We start from the raw sequence: 21,967 nt of genomic DNA, 5'->3' as shown, positions 1-21,967 counted from the left end.
AAAATCACTAAATAGGACAGGAGCGGTGGCTCACGCCTATAATCCCAACACTTTGGGAGGCCAAGGCAGGTGAACTGCCTGAGGTCAGGAGTTCAAAACCAGCCTGGCCAACATGGTGAGACCCCATCTCTACTAAAAATACAAAAATTAGTCAGGTGTGGTGGTGGGTGCCTGTAATCCCAGTTATTTGGGAGGCTGAAGCAGGAGAATTGCCTGAACCCAGGAGGCAAGGGTTGCAGTGAGCCAAGATCACACCATTGCACTCCAGCCTGGGAAACAAGAGCAAAACTGTCTTGAAAAAAAAAAAAAAATCACTAAATAATATATTTTTTAAACAAAGGTAGCAAAAATACAAACAATGAGGAAGTAATAGCAGAAAGTAGCAGGATAAAATGGTGGCAGGCTGAGTACAGAATCAGTGCCTTGGATCTGGCTGCAGACAAGCCACTATCTCTATCCTCTTGAACAAGCCATAGGCTTTCTGTGTCTAATTTGGTCACCAATAGATTCTCTTTCAAAGATTCCTTCATTATTAATTGCAGGATTACCAGATACGGTATGGCTCCTGATGTGATGTATCTGGGTTTTCTGATTGTTTTCTCTTCTTTTCTGTTTAGAGACAAGGTCTTGTTCTGTCACCCAGGTTGGGGTACAGTGGCATGATCATAGCTCACTGTAACCTCAAACTCCTGAGCTCAAGCAATCTTCCTGCCTCAGACTCCCAAAAAGTAGCTAGGACTACAGGTATGCACCACCACGCCCAGTTAATTAAAAAAAAAAAAAATTCTTTTGTGGTAGAGACAGTCTCACTATGTTGCCCATGCTGGTCTTGAACTATTGACCTGAAACTATCCTCCCACCTTGACTTCCCAAGTCACTGGGATTACAGACATGAGCCACCTCACTTGGCCCTGATGTGACATAATATGAAGTCTTCAGCACCCTTATGAAGTACTACTTTTCTTTTTTTTTTTTTGGGACAGGGTTTCACTCTTTTGCCAGGCTGGAGTGCAGTGGTGTGATCTCAGCTCACTGCAGCCTTGACCTCCTGGGTTCGAGCAATTCTCCAACCTCACCCTCCTGAGTAGCTGAGACCACAGTTGCATGCCACCATGCTAGCTACTTTTTGCTTGTTTTTTTGTTTGTTTGGTTTGTTTTGTGGTTTTTGGTTTTTTGTTTTGTTTTGTTTTGTTTTTTGGTAGAGACAGGGTTTCACTATGTTGCCTAGGCTGGTCTCGAACTCCTGAGCTCAAAGTGATCCATCCACCACCTGCCTTGGCCTCCCAAAGTGCTGAGATTACTGACATAAGCCACCGTTCCCAGCCCTTATGAACTACTTTTATCAGAAATGTTTAGCCCTAGTCTTATGAAACTTTAGATCTAATCTAGTTTATAGGAAATCCAGAGGCTGAAGGAAACAAATCCGGAAGGTGGGACACTGCTGAACTGCTGGCCTATTCTCTTTTCAATAGAGAATGTTATGGGTGGGAGCACTATTTTTTTTTTTTTTTTTTTTTTTGAGACAGAATCTCGCTCTGTTGCCCAGGCTGGAGTGCAGTGGCCGGATCTCAGCTCACTGCATGCTCCGCCTCCCGGATTCACGCCATTCTCCTGCCTCAGCCTCCCGAGTAGCTGGGGCTACAGGCGCCCACCACTCCGCCGGGCTAGTTTTTTGTATTTTTTAGTAGAGACGAGGTTTCACCGTGTTAGCCCAGATGGTCTTGATCTCCTGACCTCGTGATCCGCCTGTCTCGGCCTCCCAAAGTGCTGGGATTACAGGCTGGAGCCACCGCGCCCGGCCGGGAGCACTATTTTAGAACAAAAGAGACTTAAGAGGTATAACCAAATGCAATGTAAATACAAATGTGTGGCTTTCCGTTGGATTTCTTTTTAAACAAACCGAGAGTAAACTTTTGAGACAACTGGAGAAATGTAAATATGAGTTAGTTATTAGATACTATTTAAGAATTATTGTTAATTTTGTGATAGTGCTACTGTGAATAAGTAAGAAAATATTTTAGGGCCAGGCACGGTGGCTCACGCCTGTAATCCCAGCACTTTGGGTGGCCGAGGCACGTGGATCACCTGAGTTTGAGACCAGCCTGGCCAGCATGGTGAAATCTCATTTTTACTAAAAATACAAAAATTAACCAGGCATGGTGGTGCGCACCTGTAATCCCAGCTACTCGGGAGGATGAGGCAGGAGAATCACTGGGAGGCGAAGATTGCAGTGAGCCAAGATCACACCACTGCACTCTACCCTGGGCGACAATAGTGAAACTCGGTCTCATAAAAAAAAAAAGCAAAATATTTCAGAGAGGCATATTAATGGCTAGTATGGGTAAGTAGTTTAGGGATGCATGTTAATAAGTAGTGATAAAAAGTTATGCTCTCTGTAACATACTCTATATTATTTAATATATTGAAGGAGTTATTGCTAACTTACTGAATATGGTAATCAAACTGGGGTTATGTTCCTAAAAATAATTTTTTAATCTTCTAGGCTGGGTGTAGTGGCTCACGTCTGTAATCCCAGCAATTTGGGAAGCCAAGGTGGGCAGATCATTTGAGGTCAGGAGTTTAAGACCAGCCTGGCCAACATGGTGAAACCCAATCTCTACTAAAAATACAAAAAACTAGCTGGGCGTGGTGGTACGCACCTGTAATCCCAGCTACTCCGGAGGCTGAGGCACGAGAATCATTTGAACCCAGGGGGTGCAGGTTGCAATGAGCTCAGATTTTGCCAGTGCACTCCAGCCTGAGCAACAGAGCAAGGCTGTCTCAAAAATAAAAATAATTTTTTTCTTATCTTCTAGAGACAAATGCTAGAAGAAATAACCTGAAATTTGCTTCAAAATAGTTCAGTGTGGACCTATATTGAACAAGATTGGTCCTGTACTGGTAACTGTTGAAGCTACTTGATGGGAACATGAAACTTTGTTATATTAGTCTTATTACGTATTTGACATTTTCCATAAAAGTTTTTTTTCAAAAAAAAGAGTAATACTACTAAACATATAACAGCATACTAAACTTAAGACAAAGTACCAAGTGTTGGCAAAGATATGAAACAACTAGAAATCTCATATACTATTGAGAGTGCAAACTGGTACAACCACTTTGGAAAACTATAGGTCAGCATCTAATAAGTTGAAGATGAGTATACCCTATGATCCTGCAATTCCACTCCTAGGTACATTTCTAATAGAAATGCATGCATATGCTGGGCGCGGTGGCTCACGCCTGTAATCCCAGCACTTTGGGAGGCCAAGGCGGGCAGATCACGAGGTCGGGAGATCGAGACCATCCTGGCCAACACAGTGAAACCCCATCTCTACTAAAAATACAAAAACAAAATTAGCCAGGTGTGGTGGCAGGGACCTGTAGTCCCAGCTACTCAGGAGGCTGAGGTGAGAGAATGGCATGAACCCAGGAGGTGGAGCTTGCAGCGAGCCGAGATCACACTACTCCACTCCAGCCTGGGCAACAGAGCAAGACTCTGTCTCGAAAAAAAAAAAAATGCACGCGTATGTACACCAAAAAAGTATTGATAGCACTATTGTTTGTAATAGCAAAAAAAAAGAGGCAACAATACAAATGTCCACCAAGGGCAGAATAAATTGTGGTATGTTTGTACAATGGAATAAGATATAAAAATGAAAATAAACTACAATGACAGGCAATGACCTCAATCTGACAATGTAGAACAAGAGAGGCCAGACACATAGAGTACATATCGTAGAATCTTTCCACTCATATATAGTTGAAAAACAAGAAAACTAATCCATAGGGTTATAAATTAATAGGGTTATAAATTGATAGGATAGGGTTATAAATTGATACACTGGCACAAAGGATGGATCAGGAATTAAGAGAAGAGAAATGAGGTGAGCTTCCCGGATGCTAGTTGTGGGTTTTTGTTGTTGTTGTTTGTTTGCTTTTTTGTTTTTTTGACAGGGTCTGGCAGTCTGGCTCTGTTGCCCAGGCTGGGATATAGTGGCACAATCTAGGCTCACTGCAACCTCTGCCTCTTGGGCTCAAGCCATCCTCCCACCTCAGCCTCCCGAGTAGCTGGCAGTACAGGCATGCACCACCATGCCCAGGGGTCTTTTATTTTTATTTTGGTAGAGATGGGGTTTTGCCATGTTGCCCAGGCTGGTCTTGAACTCCTGGGTTCAAGCAATCCACCTACCTCGGCCTTCCAAAATGCTGGGATTACAGGCATGAACCACTGTGCCAGCCTATTCTAGTTCTTGATCTCTGAAGTGGTAAGGAACACCCTTAAGTTTTGTGCATTTTCTGTCTATATTTTATTTCCATAAAAAAGTGGAAAGACACAATACTTTAACAAAGAAAAAAATGAAGCAAATGTTAACACTTTAACTTTAGTTGATGGGTATATAAGTATTCATAACACTACTTCTTGTAAGTCTTCTGTTTAAAGATTATTAATAAAGAGTCAAAATTAAATAAAATTATGATGCGGGTTAGGGGAATGGGACAATTCTTTGTTCTAAATCACATGTTCTCAAAGGTATGTTAAATAGTCATTCCTAGACAACATCTAATAACTAACTCAGATTTAAATTCCTCCAATTGTCTCAAATGTTTTACTTTTGGTTTGTTTAAACAGGAATCCAATGGAGAGTCACACATTTGTATTTACATTGCATTTGGTTATACCTCTTAAGTCTCTTTTGTTCTAAAATAATGCTCCCACCCATAACATTCTCTATTGAAAAGAGAATAGGCCAGCTGTTCAGCAGAGTGTCCCATCTTCTGGATTTGTTCCATTCAGCCTCTGGATTTCCTATAAACTAGATTAGATCTAAAGTTTCATAAGACTAGGACTAAACATTTCTGACAAAAGAAATTCAGAGGTGCTGAGGAACCTAATGCATTAGACTCACTTTTCCTAATATAGAAGGGGTAGAAACAAATCCACAAATACCATAACCTCTGCACAAGAAATTCTGCAATTATCGTTGCTCATGACATGCCATACATACATATATATCTTGGATCAAACATTATTCAAGTTAAAGTAAAGGGCATCTCTAGATTGGGATGCTAACAATAAATAAATAAAAGGGTAAAGGTTTTCAGAACCTGTAGTAGCTACAAAAAAAAAAAAAAAGAGATGCTACTTTAACCTCATTATTTTAACCTATGTCAATGGTATTTAACATGAAAGTCTTGCCCTGAGGGTCTTCTGCTACTTTGCTTTTGTTTTTTAAGTTTCAAGTTGTTAGTTAATAAAGAATAATCACATATGTATAATTGTAAATACCTGGGATATCAGGAATTGGCAGCTAAAATTTTTAAATATAATTATTTTGATTGAAAAACTTTCATTATGTTTTAAATTGCTGGGAAACAACAAAGAGTACCTTACCTTTCCAACAAATGGAACCAAGTGATGTTCACACATGGAAAACATGTCTATGTCCTTCACGATCACCATCTCATCATGATCTTCATCAAATATAGCATCGTTTAGGACATCTGAAATCAGAGGCTTGCTTTAGTAACATTTCCAATTTTATGGAAAGGTAGAATAGAAAAGCTACTATGGATAAACATGAATAGACAGTCAACATAAACAAATGTTAATCTTCCCTAAAATATTAAGGGAATACAAATTAAAACTAGATGTTTTTCCATATTTTTCCTTATCAAAGTAGCAAAGTCTTTTTCTTTAAGTGACATTTAAAAATCCTTGATACAGTGTTACATGAAAAATGCAGGATTATGAACATATTTGCAGTATGGAAGAGGAGGGAGAAGGGAGGGAGGAAAGGAAAAATTATACCAAAATAAAACAGTGGCTATTTCTGGCAGTAGAAATGGGCCACTTTCACTTTCTTCCTTACATTTCCTTCTACTTTATATTTTGTCTATAATCAGCATGTAGAAAAACTTATCTGAGAAAAAGACTAATCCTTAGCCCTCTGACTTCTGAGGCCAGATCCAGACACCTGTAAACCTGACCTCTATTATCGATTCCCCAAGTAATTTTCTACATTTGTAAAGTGCTCTATATATTGTAGGCCAGCATCAGACTTACTCTAAACAGTCGCCTTCCTAAGGAAATAAATCCTACAGTTTGTGTGTATATGCCTCTCTGGGTAGGCTTTGGAAGATGAGCAGTGTCTTGTTTAAGCTGTGGACCCTGGCACTTCCAGCCAGACATACAATAGACATTTTTTTTAAAAAAGCTTTATTTTTAAAAAGTGCACTGACTTAGCCTCAACTATGCTATGTGCAAGAGAAAAGATTAATTAGATGATGCCTGAGAGAGCTCTGAGCTTCCTAACATTCTGTGACTGCAAGAACATCCTGTCCCGGATGCTGAAGAGGGATAGAGATAAACAAGCCACAATCCCCGCCAATCATAATATAGCCAAGCTATTGATAATAGGCAGGTACCCAAACAACAGTGTAGATACATGCCATATGACATGGAAACTTCTTCAGCTATATATTGTCAATGAGAAAAGAAGCTACAAAGAAATACAGTAGGATTTCATTTTGGGAAAATAAATATATACATAGAAAAAAACTGTACTGATACCTAGACAGTTTGGCAGACTAGATATAACAAGACACCTAACTGTGTAATTTCAAGGATTTGGGGGATATGCAATATACATAGAATTAGAAAGAGAAGGGAAGGGATGTATTAGAGCTTTGCCCCTACAGCTCTTTCCCCTCGGAAAGGCAGGTGGCTGAGTGAGTCACAGGAAGATGGACAAATGTCCACCCACACTGCCTGACCTTCAGTGGCTCCACTGCTACTAGAATAGGGGGCTCACAGAGACCAAGTCATCATGTAAACCACAGTTATCACCCTGAGTCAAGCTATTCAGAGATACATTTGACTGTGTCGTAGAAAATTCATTAGTGTGGTCAAGAAAGGTGAACATGGGGCTGGGCGCGGTGGCTCACACCTGTTATCCCAGCACTTTGGGAAGCCGAGGTGGGCGGACATGAGGTCAGGAGATCAAGACCATCCTGGCTAACACAGTGAAACCCGTCTCTACTAAAAATACAAAAAAAATAGCCGGGCGTGGTGGCGGGTGCCTGTAGTCCCAGCTACTCAAGAGGCTGAGGCAGGAGAATGGTGTGAACCCAGGAGGCGGAGCTTGCAGTGAGCCAAGATTGCGCCACTGCACTTCAGCCTGGGAGACAGAGCCAGACACCGTCTCAAAAAAAAAAAAAAAAAAAAAAAAAAAGGCGAATATGGCAGGGTTAGGCACACACAGACAAACACAGACACCCCTGGTAGAAGTGGCTGATACATCCCAGGAGAAAAAGGCTCAGTGTCACTCACTGAGTGTTTCTTCTACCACAGCACTTTTCTATTCTGAATATTCTGCCCCACCTTCAGTCATATTTCTAAAAAGAAGACCAAAAATAGATCCTTAATGTTTCCAAAAGTTTCTTGGATTTCTCCCCAAGATTTTAATATGGTATTATTGCCATATAGCTTACTAAAATCTTTAGTCACACAAGAATATTCCTGGAAGGAAAAACAAGCCAAAAAAAATGTCTTAAAGTAAAAACAAGAGAGAATCATTAAATATAGGAAGCATTTGTTTTCCCTGGCAAAGAATGAGAGCGTCCCCATCTTAAGCTCTGACGACAACCATATGGCCCATGTTAAAGACAGCCCCTCAACTCAGGCGAAGTGAAGATCTGGCTCCAGGCTGGGCACGGTGGCTCACGCCTGTAATCCCAGCACTTTGGGAGGCAGGGGCAGGTGGATCACCTGAGGTCAGGTGTTCGAGACCAGCCTGGCCAACATGGTGAAACCCTGTCTCTACTGAAAATACAAAAATAAGCCGGGCGTGGTGGTGCATGCCTGTAGTCCCAGCTACTCAGGGGGCTGAGACAGGAGAATTGCTTGAACCCAGGATGCGGGGGCTGCAGTGAGCCTGGGCAAGGGAGAGCAAGACTCCGTCTCAAAAAAAAAAAAGATTTGACTCCATCGCTTACCTCAATCTTCTCGGCTATAAAATGAGCTTAAAGTGTCTACTTCACAGGGTGCCATGAGGATTAAATGGGCACATGTGTTTAGAACTACACAGGCGGACCAAGTGCTAGTTATTGTTATTACTATTATTATTACAATTAGGATTGAGGGAGTTGCAAAGCTATGTATCTCTCATGCACATGGAGGTACATCAAAATTTAAAAAGCAATAATTTGCCTTAACAGAGTACAGAAAAGGAAAAATAGTAACTTACTGGAGAAACCTGGCAGAGGCTACCTTAACCAAGTGATCAAGGTTAACTTTGCCAGTAACAGGACATACTGACATCAGGTAGCTCCTGATAGGACACCATGAGAAGGGCACATCACCTCTGCAGTATTCTTCCCAAAAATCCGAACCGCAGCCTAATCATCAGACAAATCGAGGGATACAAAATACCTAAACAAGTACCCTTAGAAAGCATCAGGCCAGGCACAGTGGCTTACACCTGTAATCCCAGCACTTTGGTAGGGCAAGGTGGGAGGATCACTTGAGCCTAGGATTCTGAGACCAGCCTGGGTAACACTGCAATATCCCATCTCTACAAAAAAAAAAAAAGAAAAAAATTAGCCAGGCATGGCAGCACACTCCTGTAGTCGCAGCTATTCAGGAGGCTAAGGCAGGAGGATCACTTAAGCCCAGAAGTTCAAGGCTGCAATGAGCTGATTGCACCACTCCACTCCAACCAGAGTGACAGGGAAAGATCCTGTCTCTATTTTTTAAACGTTTAAAAATTAAAAAAAAAAAAAATTAAGGCATCAAAGTCATGAAAAACACAGAAAGACTAAGGAATTGTCAGATTGCAGGAGACCAGAGAAATGACAATGAAAATCTGAATAAAGTCTGTAGTTTAAATAATAGTATTGTACCAGTATTACTTTTTAAAATAAAGTTATTATTATTATTATTATTATTATTTTGAGACGGAGTCTCACTCTGTTGCCCAGGCTGGAGTGCAGTAGCACGATCTCGGCTCACTGCAAGCTCTGCCTCCCGGGTTCACGCCATTCTCCTGCCTCAACCTCTTGAGTAGCTGGGACTACAGGCACCCGCCACCACGCCCGGCTATTTTTTTTGTATTTTTAGTAGAGACGGGTTTCACTGTGTTAGCCAGGATGGTCTTGATCTCCTGACCTCATGATCCGCCCACCTCAGCCTCCCAAAGTGCTGGGATAACAGGTGTGAGCCACCGTATCTGGCCTTATTATTATTATTATTTTAGAGATCTTTATTATTATATCTCTATTATTATATATATCTAAAATAATATTATTATTTTAGAGATCTTTACAAGTCTTGCTATGTTGCAAGGCTAGTCTTAAACTCTGTGGCTCAAGCCATCCTCCCACCTTGGCCTCCCAAGTAGCTGGGACTACAGGCACGCACCACTGCCTGGCTCCAATATTAATTTCTTTTTTTTTTTTTTTTTTTTCTGAGATGGAGTCTCACTCTGTCACCCAGGCTGGAGTGCAATGGTGTGGTCTCGGCTAACTGCAACCTCCACCTCCCGGGTTCAAGCAATTCTCCTGCCTCAGCCTCCTGAGTAGCTGGGACTACACGCACGTGCCACCACACCCAGCTAATTTTTTTGTATTTTTAGTAGAGACAGGGTTTCACTAAAGGCCAGGCTGGTCTCACACTCCTGACCTCGTGATCTGCCAGCCTTGGCCTCCCAAAGTGCTGAGACTACAGGTGTGAGCCACCGTGCCCGGCCAATATTAATTTCTTAAATGTTGATAATTGTACTATGGCCATGTGAGATGTTAAACATTAGGAGAAACTGGGGAAAGGGTATAAGAAAACTCTCTCTACTATCTTTGTAATTATTCTGTAAGTCAGTCTAAAATTGTTCCAAAATAAAAAGTTTTCCTTTTTTTTTTTATTTTTTTTAAACGGAGTTTTGCTCTTGTTGCCCAAGCTGGAGTGCAATGGCGCAATCTCAGCTCACTGCAACCTCTGCCTCCTGGGTTCAAGTAATTCTTCTGCCTCAGCCTCCTGAGTAGCTGGGATTACAGGCATGTGCCACCACTCCCGGCTAATTTTGTATTTTCAGTAGAGACGGGGTTTCTCCATGTTGGTCAGGCTGGTCTGGAACTCCCGACCTCAGGTGATCCAGCCGTCTTGGCCGCCCAAAGTGCTGGGATTACAGGCGTGAGTCACTGTGCCTGGACCAATAAAAAGTTTTCTGAAAAGCAAAAGGACAATGTCCCTCAACTGGAATGTATAAACAATGGAGTACACTCAGCAAGAAGATGGAATGAATTACTGATACAGGTATAACATGGTTTGAGTCTCCAAAGTACACTACAATGTGAAAGACATCCATACACAGGGTAGACTACCTATGTTCTAGGAAAGGCAAACTATAGTGATAGAAGGCAGGCAGGTGGTTTATCAGGGCCAGAGAGGTTGGAGAGAGGATTTCACTGCAAAAGGAAAGAAAGAAACTTTTTTGGGTGATGGAAACAGTTCCTATCTTCACTGTATGGGTAGCTATATAACTGTATATGTTTGTCAAAATTCACATTGTACATGTAAAGTAGGTAAATTTTACAGAAGGTAAGTGACACCTTAATAAAGCTAACTTCAAACATAATTTTTAGGCTGGGTGTGGTGGCTCACATCTGTAATCCTGGCACTTTGGGAGGCCCAAGGTGAGAAGATTGCTAGAGGCCAAGAGTTCAAGACCAGACTGCCCAACCTAGCCAGACTCTATTTTTACAAAAAAAAAAAATTAAAGTACTGCATGGTGGTGTGTGCCTATAGTCCTAGCTATTCAGGCGGCTGAAGCAGGAGGATCCCTTGAAGCCAGGATAGCAGTTTGAGGCTGCAGTGAGCTATGATTATACCATTGCATTCCAGCCTGGGTGACAGAAGACCGTGTCTCTAAAAAGCATAATAGTAATAATAATTTTAAAAATTGTACTATAGTATGTAACCTTTTGTGTAATGAAACTGGAAAGAGAAGCTATGAACCTATACATACATGTATATGCTTATCTGCAAAAAGAAACACTGGAAGGATAAATTTAAAAGCTAGTAAAAATGATTACCTGTAAAGTAGTAAGAGAAAAGGACAGAAGGGATATGGATGAAAGGGAAGCATCTTTGAATATAATTTGTTATGTAGTTTTGACCTTGGAATCATGTAAATGTTTTACATACTCAAATAAAATTAAATCAAAGAGAAAAAACATCTAGTGATCCTCAAACAGCTAAATGCTTCATGTGATAATGGAACACTAATATGTTGCCTATACCCCATTTTATTAAAATGAACCCAGACTATAACCTTGACTTAGCCAAATCATTTTTCTTCGATAATAAAGTTTCCCTGCTATATTTACTTATGTTTTGCACCAACACATCTAAAAGCTACCATCTGTAGATAATAAGAACAGAACACTATCACATATTGTTTTAATTTCCTGCCTGTTATCAGCAGCAAGAAGGTAACCCTGGAAACGGGGATTTATGGCATTCTGTTTCCTACTGTTGGTCATAACCACAAACAAAACCAAAGCAGTCTCCACAAATTAAAGGTCTGCCCACAACAATACCACACAATGTCAGTTTTCAGGTATACCTTTCTCATGTCATTCATAATTAAGCAGTGTCAACAAATAACACTGCTGGGTAACATCCCTCAAGTATTTAGTCTGCCGGACCCTTTTCTGAAAATATAGTAAGACAGGCCCACAATACAAACCCAACTGCTTTTTTTTTTTTTTTTTTTTTTTTGAGACGGGGTCTCCCTCTGTTGCCCAGGCTGGAATGCAGTGGCACAATCTCAGCTCACTGCAACCTCCACCTCCTAGGCTCAGGTGATCCTCCCACCTCAGCCTCCTGAGTAGCTGAGATTACAGGCGCAAGCCACCATGCCTGGCTAATTTTTGTATTTTTTGTAGAGATGGGGTTTCGTCATGTTGCCCAGGCTGGTCTCAAATTCCTGAGCTCAAGGGATCTGCCTGTCTTGGCCTCCCAAAGTGTCGGGATTATAGGCATGAGCCACCATGCCTGGCCCCCAAGTGCTTATTTAAGCATCCCTCCAAACAGGGGTTCCCAGACTCCTCCAGTGGGCCTGTTAAGACACAAATCTCTAGGCCCCATCCCTATGGCTTCTGTTTCAGGTGGTCTGAGTAGACCTGAGAATTTGCATTTCTAACAAGTTCCCAGAAGATCCTGATGCTCCTGGTCTGAGAACCAGAGTGTCCCTGGTTTAAACTATTCCATGTTTTGTGCTGCTACATAGAAACTTCATCTCTTCAAAATGCTCCTACTCAAATATATAGATATATATTTAAGGACAAACAGACCTGTTTCTGCTGGGGAGAAAGTGAGGGAAAGGTAAAAAGAAACTCCTGGGAAAGATTTCCTCAAAAGGAAATTTCTGTCCAGTGGAGTTCCCTTTGAACCCACAGTATAGGAATTAGTGCTGTCTGGGGTATCTGGTGATCAGCACCAACAACTCCAGCTCTCTGAGGAAGCTGCACACCCAATGCATCCTCCTGGAAGGACAGTGTTAAAAGACAGTGGAAGATGACTTGGAACATTTGAGTGTGCATCCATACTAAAGGATAGGAAAGAGCTAATGCAGTCAGATTACTGGTTTTAAAATTAAGAGAAGAGAGACAGAAGTGCCTGGAGCATCACACCTCTTTGCTTTTGGCTGGAGTTAAATCAACTCAAGGTGCTAACAAAGATAAGCCTATCCTGACTTGGTGGAGAATGGTCCAGACCCTCATAGTTCCATCTAACATCAGAGCTGCCTCCACCAGCATACAGCGCTTATTTCATCATGCCTCGTAGTACCATGGTTATTTGTGCCCATGTCCCCCAAACACACTGGGCTATAAGTTTCTGAGTTAAGCATTATATCTGAAGGCTTTGGAGCTTCTACACAGTTCCCTGTAACGCCATGCACAAAGCTGGAGTTAAACATAGATCTTCCGTGTTTATCCAATTAATATGTCTGCCTTTACCCTATGATTCACTCTTTTTTTTTTTTGAGACAAGGTCTCGTTCTGTCACCCAGGCTGGAGTGCAGCACTGCTCATTGCAGACTCCATCTCCCAGACTCAAGCAATCCTCCCACCTTGGCCTCCCCAGTAGCTGGGACTACAGGTGTGCTACCACATCCAGCTGAATTTTTTTTTTTTTTTTTTTTTTTTTTGTAGAGACAGAGTCTCATTGTGTTGTACAAGCTAATCTTGAACTCCTGGGCTCAAACTCCTCCTACCTCAGCCTCCCAAAGTCCTGGAATTACAGGTGTGAGCCACCACACTGGACCAATTCACTTCCTTAAAATACATTTTTAAATGAAGGGACTCCAAAGAAATTCATGCAGCCAAGGGAATACAGAATTTTCAGCTGGGCACAGTGGTTCACGCCTGTAATCCCAGCACTTGGGGAGGCCAACTCCTGGAATCAGTTGAAGCCAGGAGTTCGAAACCAGCATGGCCAACACAGTGAAAACCCATCTCTTCTAAAAATACAAAAATTAGCCGGATGTGGTAGCACACACCCGTAGTCCCAGCTACTTGGGAGGCTGAGGCATGAGAATCACTTGAACCGGGAGGCGAAGGTTGCAGTGACTTCAGATCATACCACTGCACTCCAGCCTGGGCAACAGAGCAAGTCCCTGTCTCAAAAAAAAAAAAAAAAAAAAGTCACTGCAGTCTTGTTGGTAACAGCAAAAATAGAGAAGTGTGAATCAGAAGAACAATTATACTGTTTGGGTAAACTCACAATAAAATATGACCTAGCAATGAAAGTGAGTAAATATGGGCTGTATTTATAAATCTTTGAAAGGATATTCAGTGTAAAAAGCATATAGCAGAAGAATATGTAGAGTATGAGCCATTTAAATTAAGTAGAAACAATGTTACATGTTGTTTGTAAACATACACAGAAAATTAAAATATAAAAATAGACATGAGGCAGGTATCGGTGGCTCACGCCTGTAATCCTAGCACTCTGGGAGGTCGAGGAGGGTGGGAGTACAAGACCAGCCTGGCCAACATGGTGAAACCCCATCTCTATTAAAACTACAAAAATTAGCAGGGCATGGTGGCACGTACCTGTAATCCCAGGTACTCGGGAGGCTGAGGCGGGAGAATTGCTTGAACCTGGGAGGCAGAGGTTGCAGTGAGCCAAGATTACGCCACAGCACTCCAGCCTGGGTGACAGAGTGAGGCTCTGTCTCAAAAAAAAAAAAAAAGACATGAAAGCAATCTCAGCTATTCAGGAGGCTGAGACAGAAGAATCACTTGAACCCAGGAGGTGGAGGTTGCAGTGAGCCAAGATCACGCCACTGCACTCCAGCCTGGGCGACAGAGCAAAGCTCCATCTCAAAAAAAAAAAAAAAGAAAGGGACCAAATTCAGGATAGTGGTTACCTCTGTAGTGAGATGATAACTGGATCAGGAAGTGATAACTAGAAGCTTAAACTATATCTGTATTTTTTAAAAGCAATTATAGCAAAATATTAAGATTTGTTAAAACCCAATGCATTTTGATTAAACTTGTTCTTCATACAGTCTTGTATATTTGAGACATTAATAATATATATATATATTACATATATATGGAGTACAATGCTACAATCTCAGATCACCACAATCTCCACCTCCCAGGTTCAACCGATTCCCCTGCCTCAGCCTCCCGAGTAGCTGGGATTACAGGTATGTGCCACCATGCCTGGCTAATTTTTGTATTTTTACTAGAGACAGGGTTTCTCCATATTGGTCAGGCTGGTCTTGAACTCCCGACCTCAGGTGATCCACCCGCCTCAGCCTCTCAAAGTGTTGGGATTACAGGCGTGAGCCACCGTGCCCGGGCCAATAAATATATTTTTTTAAATTAAGGTCTTCATACACATGTTGGCATTTTGTTTTTTTCTATAAAAATAAAAATAAAAAGAAACATCAAAAAACAGGTTACCTTTGCATGGAGGGGCTAAAGGAGGAGGGCAAGGAGGAAAACACAGAAAGACCCAGCCAACTTCACACAGGGCTGCAAACTCCTTCAAAACCCTCCCTAAATCACATCCTGCAACTCAAACAAAGTCTTCTGCCCTGAAGATGGCATTAAGATGTTTTGCTTTCTACCACCTGTTTGAAAAATTTGTTCTACAAGAGCAATGTTAAAACAAATTCAAAGAGAAAAAAAAAATCGCTCTCTCTGCTTTCACTTTCAACATGAGTACACCTCTTGTTAGAGCTTCCGACACTCACAGCTTTTTGCACTTACCAAGACAGAATTTGGAAAACTTGGCCAAAATAAGCATGAACCCAAACACTCCACAGACTGACACAATGGCGGAAACTAAGACGACTACAGACAACCAGTCACACCATCTGCTGGAGTGCGCAGAGCTGCCGCACAGCTTTGATACGCTCCACAAACTCATTTCATAAACTGTAGGTTTGTCAGCAGGAAAGACCTAATGTATTGCAAAGAAAGTAAAAGTTTGGTTATTTTGGAAATTTTCACTCCCTTCATCTTTGGCAGAGACAAATTCATATGTTGCTCTTAGCTATTAAAATATAGCCAAAGCTATTGAAATAGATGTTCTCAGCTGCCCTCAAAATAGTACTGACATGCATGTTTCCTTCAGCCAACCCAGTGCTGATGAGCTATTCTCATCCTCTCAGGCAGCCTTGTCACGAACACTACGTTTCTTGGTAAGAGTTCAAGTTTTCACATATAAAGTTATCTTTACTAACATTTTGCTCCTCATTACAACGGTAATATACAGGGAAGTTTATTGGTAAGATGTAGAAATAATGAAATGAGAAAGTGAAAGCACATATAATCTCTCCACCCAGATGCAATTACTTTACTGGCTCTTAGGGGAACCGCAGGCACGGTGGTTCAAGAGGTAGAATGGTAAAGTAGAAGGAATGAATAAGAGTCCAGAGACCCAGGTTCTAGTGCAAGCTTTGCACAGATTGTGTGACCTGGGCTTCCGTGTCCTCAGTTAAGAGGATGCTTAACATGACTCCCAGGTTCCTGATTTGCACAGCTCAAGGGTGTTGGACATTGATGCCAAATTACAAGTTACCCTTCTGCCCCACTGCTCAGCGTCTGAGATGTGCATGGCAGTGGCCAGGGCCTCTCTGTACTGAGGTAAGGGGAAAGTATCTGTTTTAAACTGTTTAGATTTATTCCTGGATAAAAATGAAAGCTGTCAATCATGTACATTATTAACTCTCAAAGTTATCCAAGCCAAATAACTTGCCTTTCTGGTCTCAGTTTACTACTCTGAATATTTCTGGTAGACCAAAATTAGAGCCTTAGAAACTGTCTAAGGAATCAAAACAGTGTATTCAAGGAGTCATTTTTTAAAACACCACACACACTTGCCAAATTTAGTTTTTTAACTGGATAATTTTGTATATCTTTCACAATCCAGCTGTTAAACTGAAAATGGAATTTACAAAACAGATGGTGATAATAAGGTCTGGTTCACAGCAGTTCTAAAGAAAAAAACACACCAATCTGATTAAACTATCCATTTGCTTCAAAAGCCTCTAATAGGCTCATCCCTTATCATCCTACATTCATTTGTACCACGAGATTTCATACAGATGGATGTTATGGAACCATCTGTAATCCCATCCAAGTAAGTACCATCAGAGTGTGCAAGCCACTATCATTAGTGACAGATGAAGAGATAAGGGATCATCCTTCAGAACAGGGGTTCCCAAATACAGCCAATCATAATGAGCTTTGGAAAATACAGTGTCCCAAGCCACCCAGGAAAAATCTGATTTACTATGTGTAGGGATGGACCCAGGATAAGCCTTTTTAAAATCTAAGTGATTCTGATGACTGGCTGGGGTGGGAGCACACAGGCTTGAAAGCTGAGGGTACATGAGGGTTGCAAACAGACCCACTGCTGGCTGGGCGCGGTGGCTCACACCTGTAATCCCAGCACTTTGGGAGGCCAAGGCAGGTGGATCATGAGGTCAGCAATTCGAGACCAGCCTGGCCAACATGGTGAAACCCCATCTCTACTAAAAATACAAAAATTAGCCGGGTGCGGTGGCGCGCCCGCGCCTGTAATCCCAGTTACTTGGTAGGCTGAGGCAGGTGAATCGCTTGAACCCAAGAGGCGGAGTTTGCAATGAGCCAAGATTGCGCCACTGCACTCTAGCCTGGGCAACAGATTGAGACTCCGACTAAAAAGAAAAGAAAAGAAAGAAAACAGACCCACTGCTAGCCCAAATTTGCTGTTTAGCAAGGCCAAAGAGTGGGCAATTCCTCACTATAACCCTCCCTATAGTCACCACGTCATTCCTGTGGAACACTATGAGGCCTTAGGGGCAGGGGTAGGGTGGAGGCAGAGACGAGAAGGAAACTGGAGCCAACTCCACCTAAATAAGGTGAGGCAGGAAGGAAGCAGGTAGAGGACTCACCTTTACTTTTTGCTGGAGCAAATTTTAAAAATTTGTGAGGACCTCACATCAGAAAGTTGTATCCACATCCTAGAAAAATATACCCCACTTAAGAAACCAGTTGCATCCTACAGTCAACTCATTAGAAATCAATGTCCAGGGTAATACAATAAAGTTTTAATAGTTCTAAGCTGAAAATAAATCTATGAAACCATGACTTCAAGCAACTTGAGATCTGCAGAAATAAGAGGCCTAGGTATAAAAATATTTGGAGAATGACTACAGGTTAAATTGTAAAACTGATAGTTCACATAAAGGAAAACTTGTGGGCTGAGAGAAAACAATATGATTGTATTGAAGATTAAAATTTTACCCAGGCCTAAAGGTTGAGTAGGAGGAAAGGTGGAGGGAGAGTTTCCTAGAAAGGGAAAGGAAGAGAAGTACCATATAAGATACGGAAGTGGGAAACAGCAAAAGGAAAAAAGCCTGTGTGTGTCTATGCGTGGAACAGAAACCAGATTCCCTTCTGTTTTAGAGCATTTTATCTTTTTTTCTTTTTTTGTAAGATTACACAGTAGGCCAGGCACAGTGGCTCACGCCTGTAATCCCAGCACTTTGGGAGGCCAAGGTGGACATATCATTTGAGGTCAGGAATTCAAGACCAGCCTGGCCAACATGGTGAAACCCCATCTCTTCTAAAAATACAAAAATTAGCCGGGCATAGTGGCGGGCACCTGTAATCCCAGCTACTTGGGAGGCTGAGGCAGGAGAATCGCTTGAACCCAGAAGGCAGAGATGGCAGTGAGCTGAGACCGTGCCGTTGCACTCCAGCCTGGGCAACGAGAGTGAAACTCTGTTTAAAAAAAAAAAAAAAAAAAAAAAGATTACACAGTAATTTATTGACAGCCTCCTCTCTCTGCCTTGCAGTTGCTTGGAGATTTTGCACACTAGCCCCAGGAAGGTGGCTGGGGGCAGTGGTGCAACACACTGCTAGATGAGACCCATAAGGTGGTTTTAACCATCTTCCACATACTGCAAGAACATGGCCAGCAGATCCAGCTCCTCATATAGTGCCTCCTCCCTGTAATTCTTCTGCAGGATCTAGTGCTGTTCCGGAGTGGCCCATTGCAGACACTAAACCACCAGTCAGCGGCATTTGTTGTCATTTTTGTCCTGGATGTCAGTACAAACTCTGCCAGTGGTGACAGTAGGGTCCCCAAAAAGGTCAAGGTAATCATCCTGAATCTGAAAGAACTCCCAACTCCAGCAGGATCTTCCACTGACCCGTTCCTTCCCCTCATTGACACCTGCCATAGACATGGCTGCAGCTTCAGGATGGTAGAAGAACTAGAAAGCTGTCTTATACTTGACAGTAGATTTCTACCTCTTTTCAGTGAATCAGTCAAGATCCACATTGCCCTGGGGGGCTGTAATGAGGTCCAGGGTCTGCCTGATCTCTGTCTAACAGGAACTCTGCAAGGAGTGCTTTATCAGGTTCAAGTAATGGGGCTGCTCTCAGCAACAGAGCTTCAACAGGTGATAGATACATGCTTCCGGAAGCATAGCATCATTGATGGCATCCAAACCTACAGCTGGCTTCTGATACAAGCAGATCCACCCCCAGCAGGTGAGGGATGAATCCATGATGTCATCTGCCACCAGGAAGAAAGCTTGCAGCACAAGACGTGGTGGCTCACACCTGTAATCCCAGCACTTTGGGAGGCCAAGGCGGGGGATCACCTGAGGTCAGGAGTTCGAGGTCAGCCTGGCCAACATGGCGAAACCCCATTGCTACCAAAAATACAAAACTTAGCTAGGTATGGTGGAATGCGCCTGTAGTCCTGGCTACTCAGGAGGCTGAGACACAAGAATCACTTGAACCCAGGAGGTGGAAGTTGCAATGAGCTGAGATAGTGCCACTGCACTCCATCCTGGGTGACAGAGCAAGGCTCCATCTAAAAAAAAAAAAAAAAAAAAAAAGGCAAGCTTGCAGCAGTTCACAAAACAGCCCAGGCAGGACCTGCTGGAGACTATCACCATCCTGTTTCCTGGGCTCTGCCAGCTCCTGGAATGCTAGTAGCATCGTCAAACCCTAGTGGTACTTGTCTCCAGTGGCAGTGTACTCCAGGATCTTTGAGCCAGGTAATAGAATCTCCTGTCTCTGGGTGCCCCGTCTCATCCTCAGTCAGCATCCTGACGATCCGGGAGAAGTGCTCGATAAGATTCTGCTTTTCCTGGGCATAAACATCTGGATTTCTGATCTCCATCCATTTTGTTACTGGATGTGAGTTCCTGCTTGGACAGTATTTTTCAAATTAAATTTTACATTTAGTTTGTGATTTCTTTCAAGCCCTACCACAACTTGCATTAGTCAAAACCAGTTATAGGCCGGGCGTGCTGGCTCACGCCTGTAATCCCAGTACTTTGGGAGGCTGAGGCGGGTGGATCACAAGGTCAGGAGATTGAGACCATCCTGGCTAACATGGTGAAACCCTGTCTCTACTAAAAATACAAAAATTTAGCTGGGTGTGGTGCAGGCGTCTGTAGTCCCAGCTACTAGGGAGGCTGAGGAAGGGGAATGGTGTGAACCTGGGAGGCAGAGCTTGCAGTGAGCCAAGATCGTGCCACTGCATTGCAGCCTGGGTGATAAAGTGAAACTCTGTCTTAAAAAAAAAAAAAAAAAAAACAGTTATTTTCCCCACTTTACAGATGAGGACATGGATACTATCATTTGGAAACACTAGCTGACTGCTGAAGAAGAGCCAACCAGCTGGTGGGAGAACTAGATTTTGACCCATCTTCTGACTCCAGACCAGAGCGCCTTAATCTTGGGCTGAACTCAACCTACTAGAAGTGTGGACTGAAGAGGAGAGGTCCCCTTCAGGAAACATGCATCAGGGGTTACTGTAGGTTGAAGTCAGCCATGTGGTGACAAAGCCCAGAGGTGATGACAGCAAAAGACAGCAAATCTGATTTTTTAAAAGAAAAGTAAAATCCATTATAAACACAGGGGTTGAAGGAGAGGAAAGGGCCAAACCTAACTGTCAGCCAGGAGAGCAGATCAGAAAGACTGGTCTAATGCCCAGACACTGCCAGAACCAAGGTGGTGCACATCGGTCACAAAACACTGTTTCACCAACTATTTATTTGGCTTATATGAGGGAAAATTCAGAAATTTAATGCTATGCTGACCTTTACTTTTTGAAATCAAACTGGAAGAATTTCAGGGGAAAGGAAAATCCCATTAAATCTTCAAACTAATAAAGCATTTTTAAAAAAGGAACTTCTCTAGAGAACCTTATCCTAGAAAACCAGTGAAACAGTGCTTTTAAAAACCAATTAGGGCCAGGCGCGGTGGCTCACGCCTGTAATCCCAGCACTCTGGGAGGCCAAGGAGGGCGGATCACGAGGTCAGGAGATCGAGACCATTCTGGCTAACACAGTGAAACCCTGTCTCTACTAAAAATACAAAAAAAAAAAAAAAATTAGCTGGGCGTGGTGGCGGGCACCTGTAGTCCCAGCTACTCGGGAGGCAGAGGCAGGAGAATGGCATGAAGCCAGGAGGCAGAGCTTGCAGTGAGCAGAGATTGTGCCACTGCACTCCAGCCTGGGCGACTCAGAAAAAAAAAAAAAAGAAAACTAGTTTAGTATGTCAACAAAACTTTGTCCTGCTGTAATGGGAAGAACAGCTAGCCTGGGCTAGTCATAGCATCCACATCCATGCTAACTGGTTTATGAACTCAGGTAGGTGAGTCACTTGACTCTTCTGGGTCTGGTCTGAAGGGAGAGGCAGTAGGACTAGGAGTTAAATTGTCATGCCCAGGTCTCTGAGCATGGGTGGGCCTGTCAGAATTGTCATTGTTCATTCTGTTGACTTCCAGCAGCTGATAGGCAAGGCCCTAGGAAGCTCTTCAGCCTCCTTTCCTTGCTCGAGGTGCTGTTTTCCCTTGAAATGTTCAAGCCCTGCAGATCGTTTCTATAGTAACAGGTCTCTCTCTTTTTTCTTATGATGCAGATTTTTGAAAAGGTTTCGTATCTAAATGTTCTTGGGATCTGTGGTCTTCCTACCTGTATGTAGCTCCTTTGATTAGATAGAGCCTTTATTTAAAGACCTTTTCCCTCAAGAATGTTGTTGCTTCTACCAAAAATACAAAATACCTGTCTACTAAAAATACAAAAAAAAAAAAAAAAAAAAAATTAGCTGGGCGTGGTGGTGGGCACCTGTAGTCCCAGCTACTCGGGTTAGTTTTACTAGTGCTTGAAGTTTTAGTTTATTATTAAAGCTTCATATAAAGTAGAAAAGGAGTGGTCAGGTAGAATAGTAATACCAAAAAAAACTAATATTCCCTGTTAGTATCATGTATTTGTAAACTTTAATTTTTTATTATGTAAAACCTTCAAACATAAAAGTAGTCAAAATTATATAGTGGACATCTATATACTTACCACCTAGATTGAAAACTAACATTCTGCCATATTGGTGTAGTTTATTCTTTTACTGATAGCAAATCAGAGACATGTATTTAGAGGTG

At 42.3% G+C, this 21,967-nt stretch overlaps 1 protein-coding gene and 1 pseudogene across 2 annotated transcripts in view; both read right to left on the bottom strand.

Annotated features, from left to right (window-relative positions):
• Positions 1 to 21,967, bottom strand: part of GCH1 (GTP cyclohydrolase 1) — a 51,054-nt gene that overhangs the window by 16,152 nt on the left and 12,935 nt on the right. For both annotated transcript variants that reach the window (XM_023231019.3, XM_026455338.1), the window contains exon 2: positions 5,396 to 5,505. In XM_023231019.3, coding sequence (XP_023086787.1) covers positions 5,396 to 5,505 — 110 coding nt within the window. The remainder of the gene's footprint in view (positions 1 to 5,395; positions 5,506 to 21,967) is intronic.
• On the bottom strand, positions 17,815 to 19,706 carry LOC111554310 (annotated as a pseudogene).

The sequence above is a fragment of the Piliocolobus tephrosceles genome, chromosome 6 (assembly GCF_002776525.5).
Source record: "Piliocolobus tephrosceles isolate RC106 chromosome 6, ASM277652v3, whole genome shotgun sequence".
In the NCBI taxonomy this organism is placed as follows: domain Eukaryota; kingdom Metazoa; phylum Chordata; class Mammalia; order Primates; family Cercopithecidae; genus Piliocolobus; species Piliocolobus tephrosceles.
Note: the sequence above shows the minus strand (reverse complement) of the source record. Positions and strands in the feature narration are given on the sequence as shown.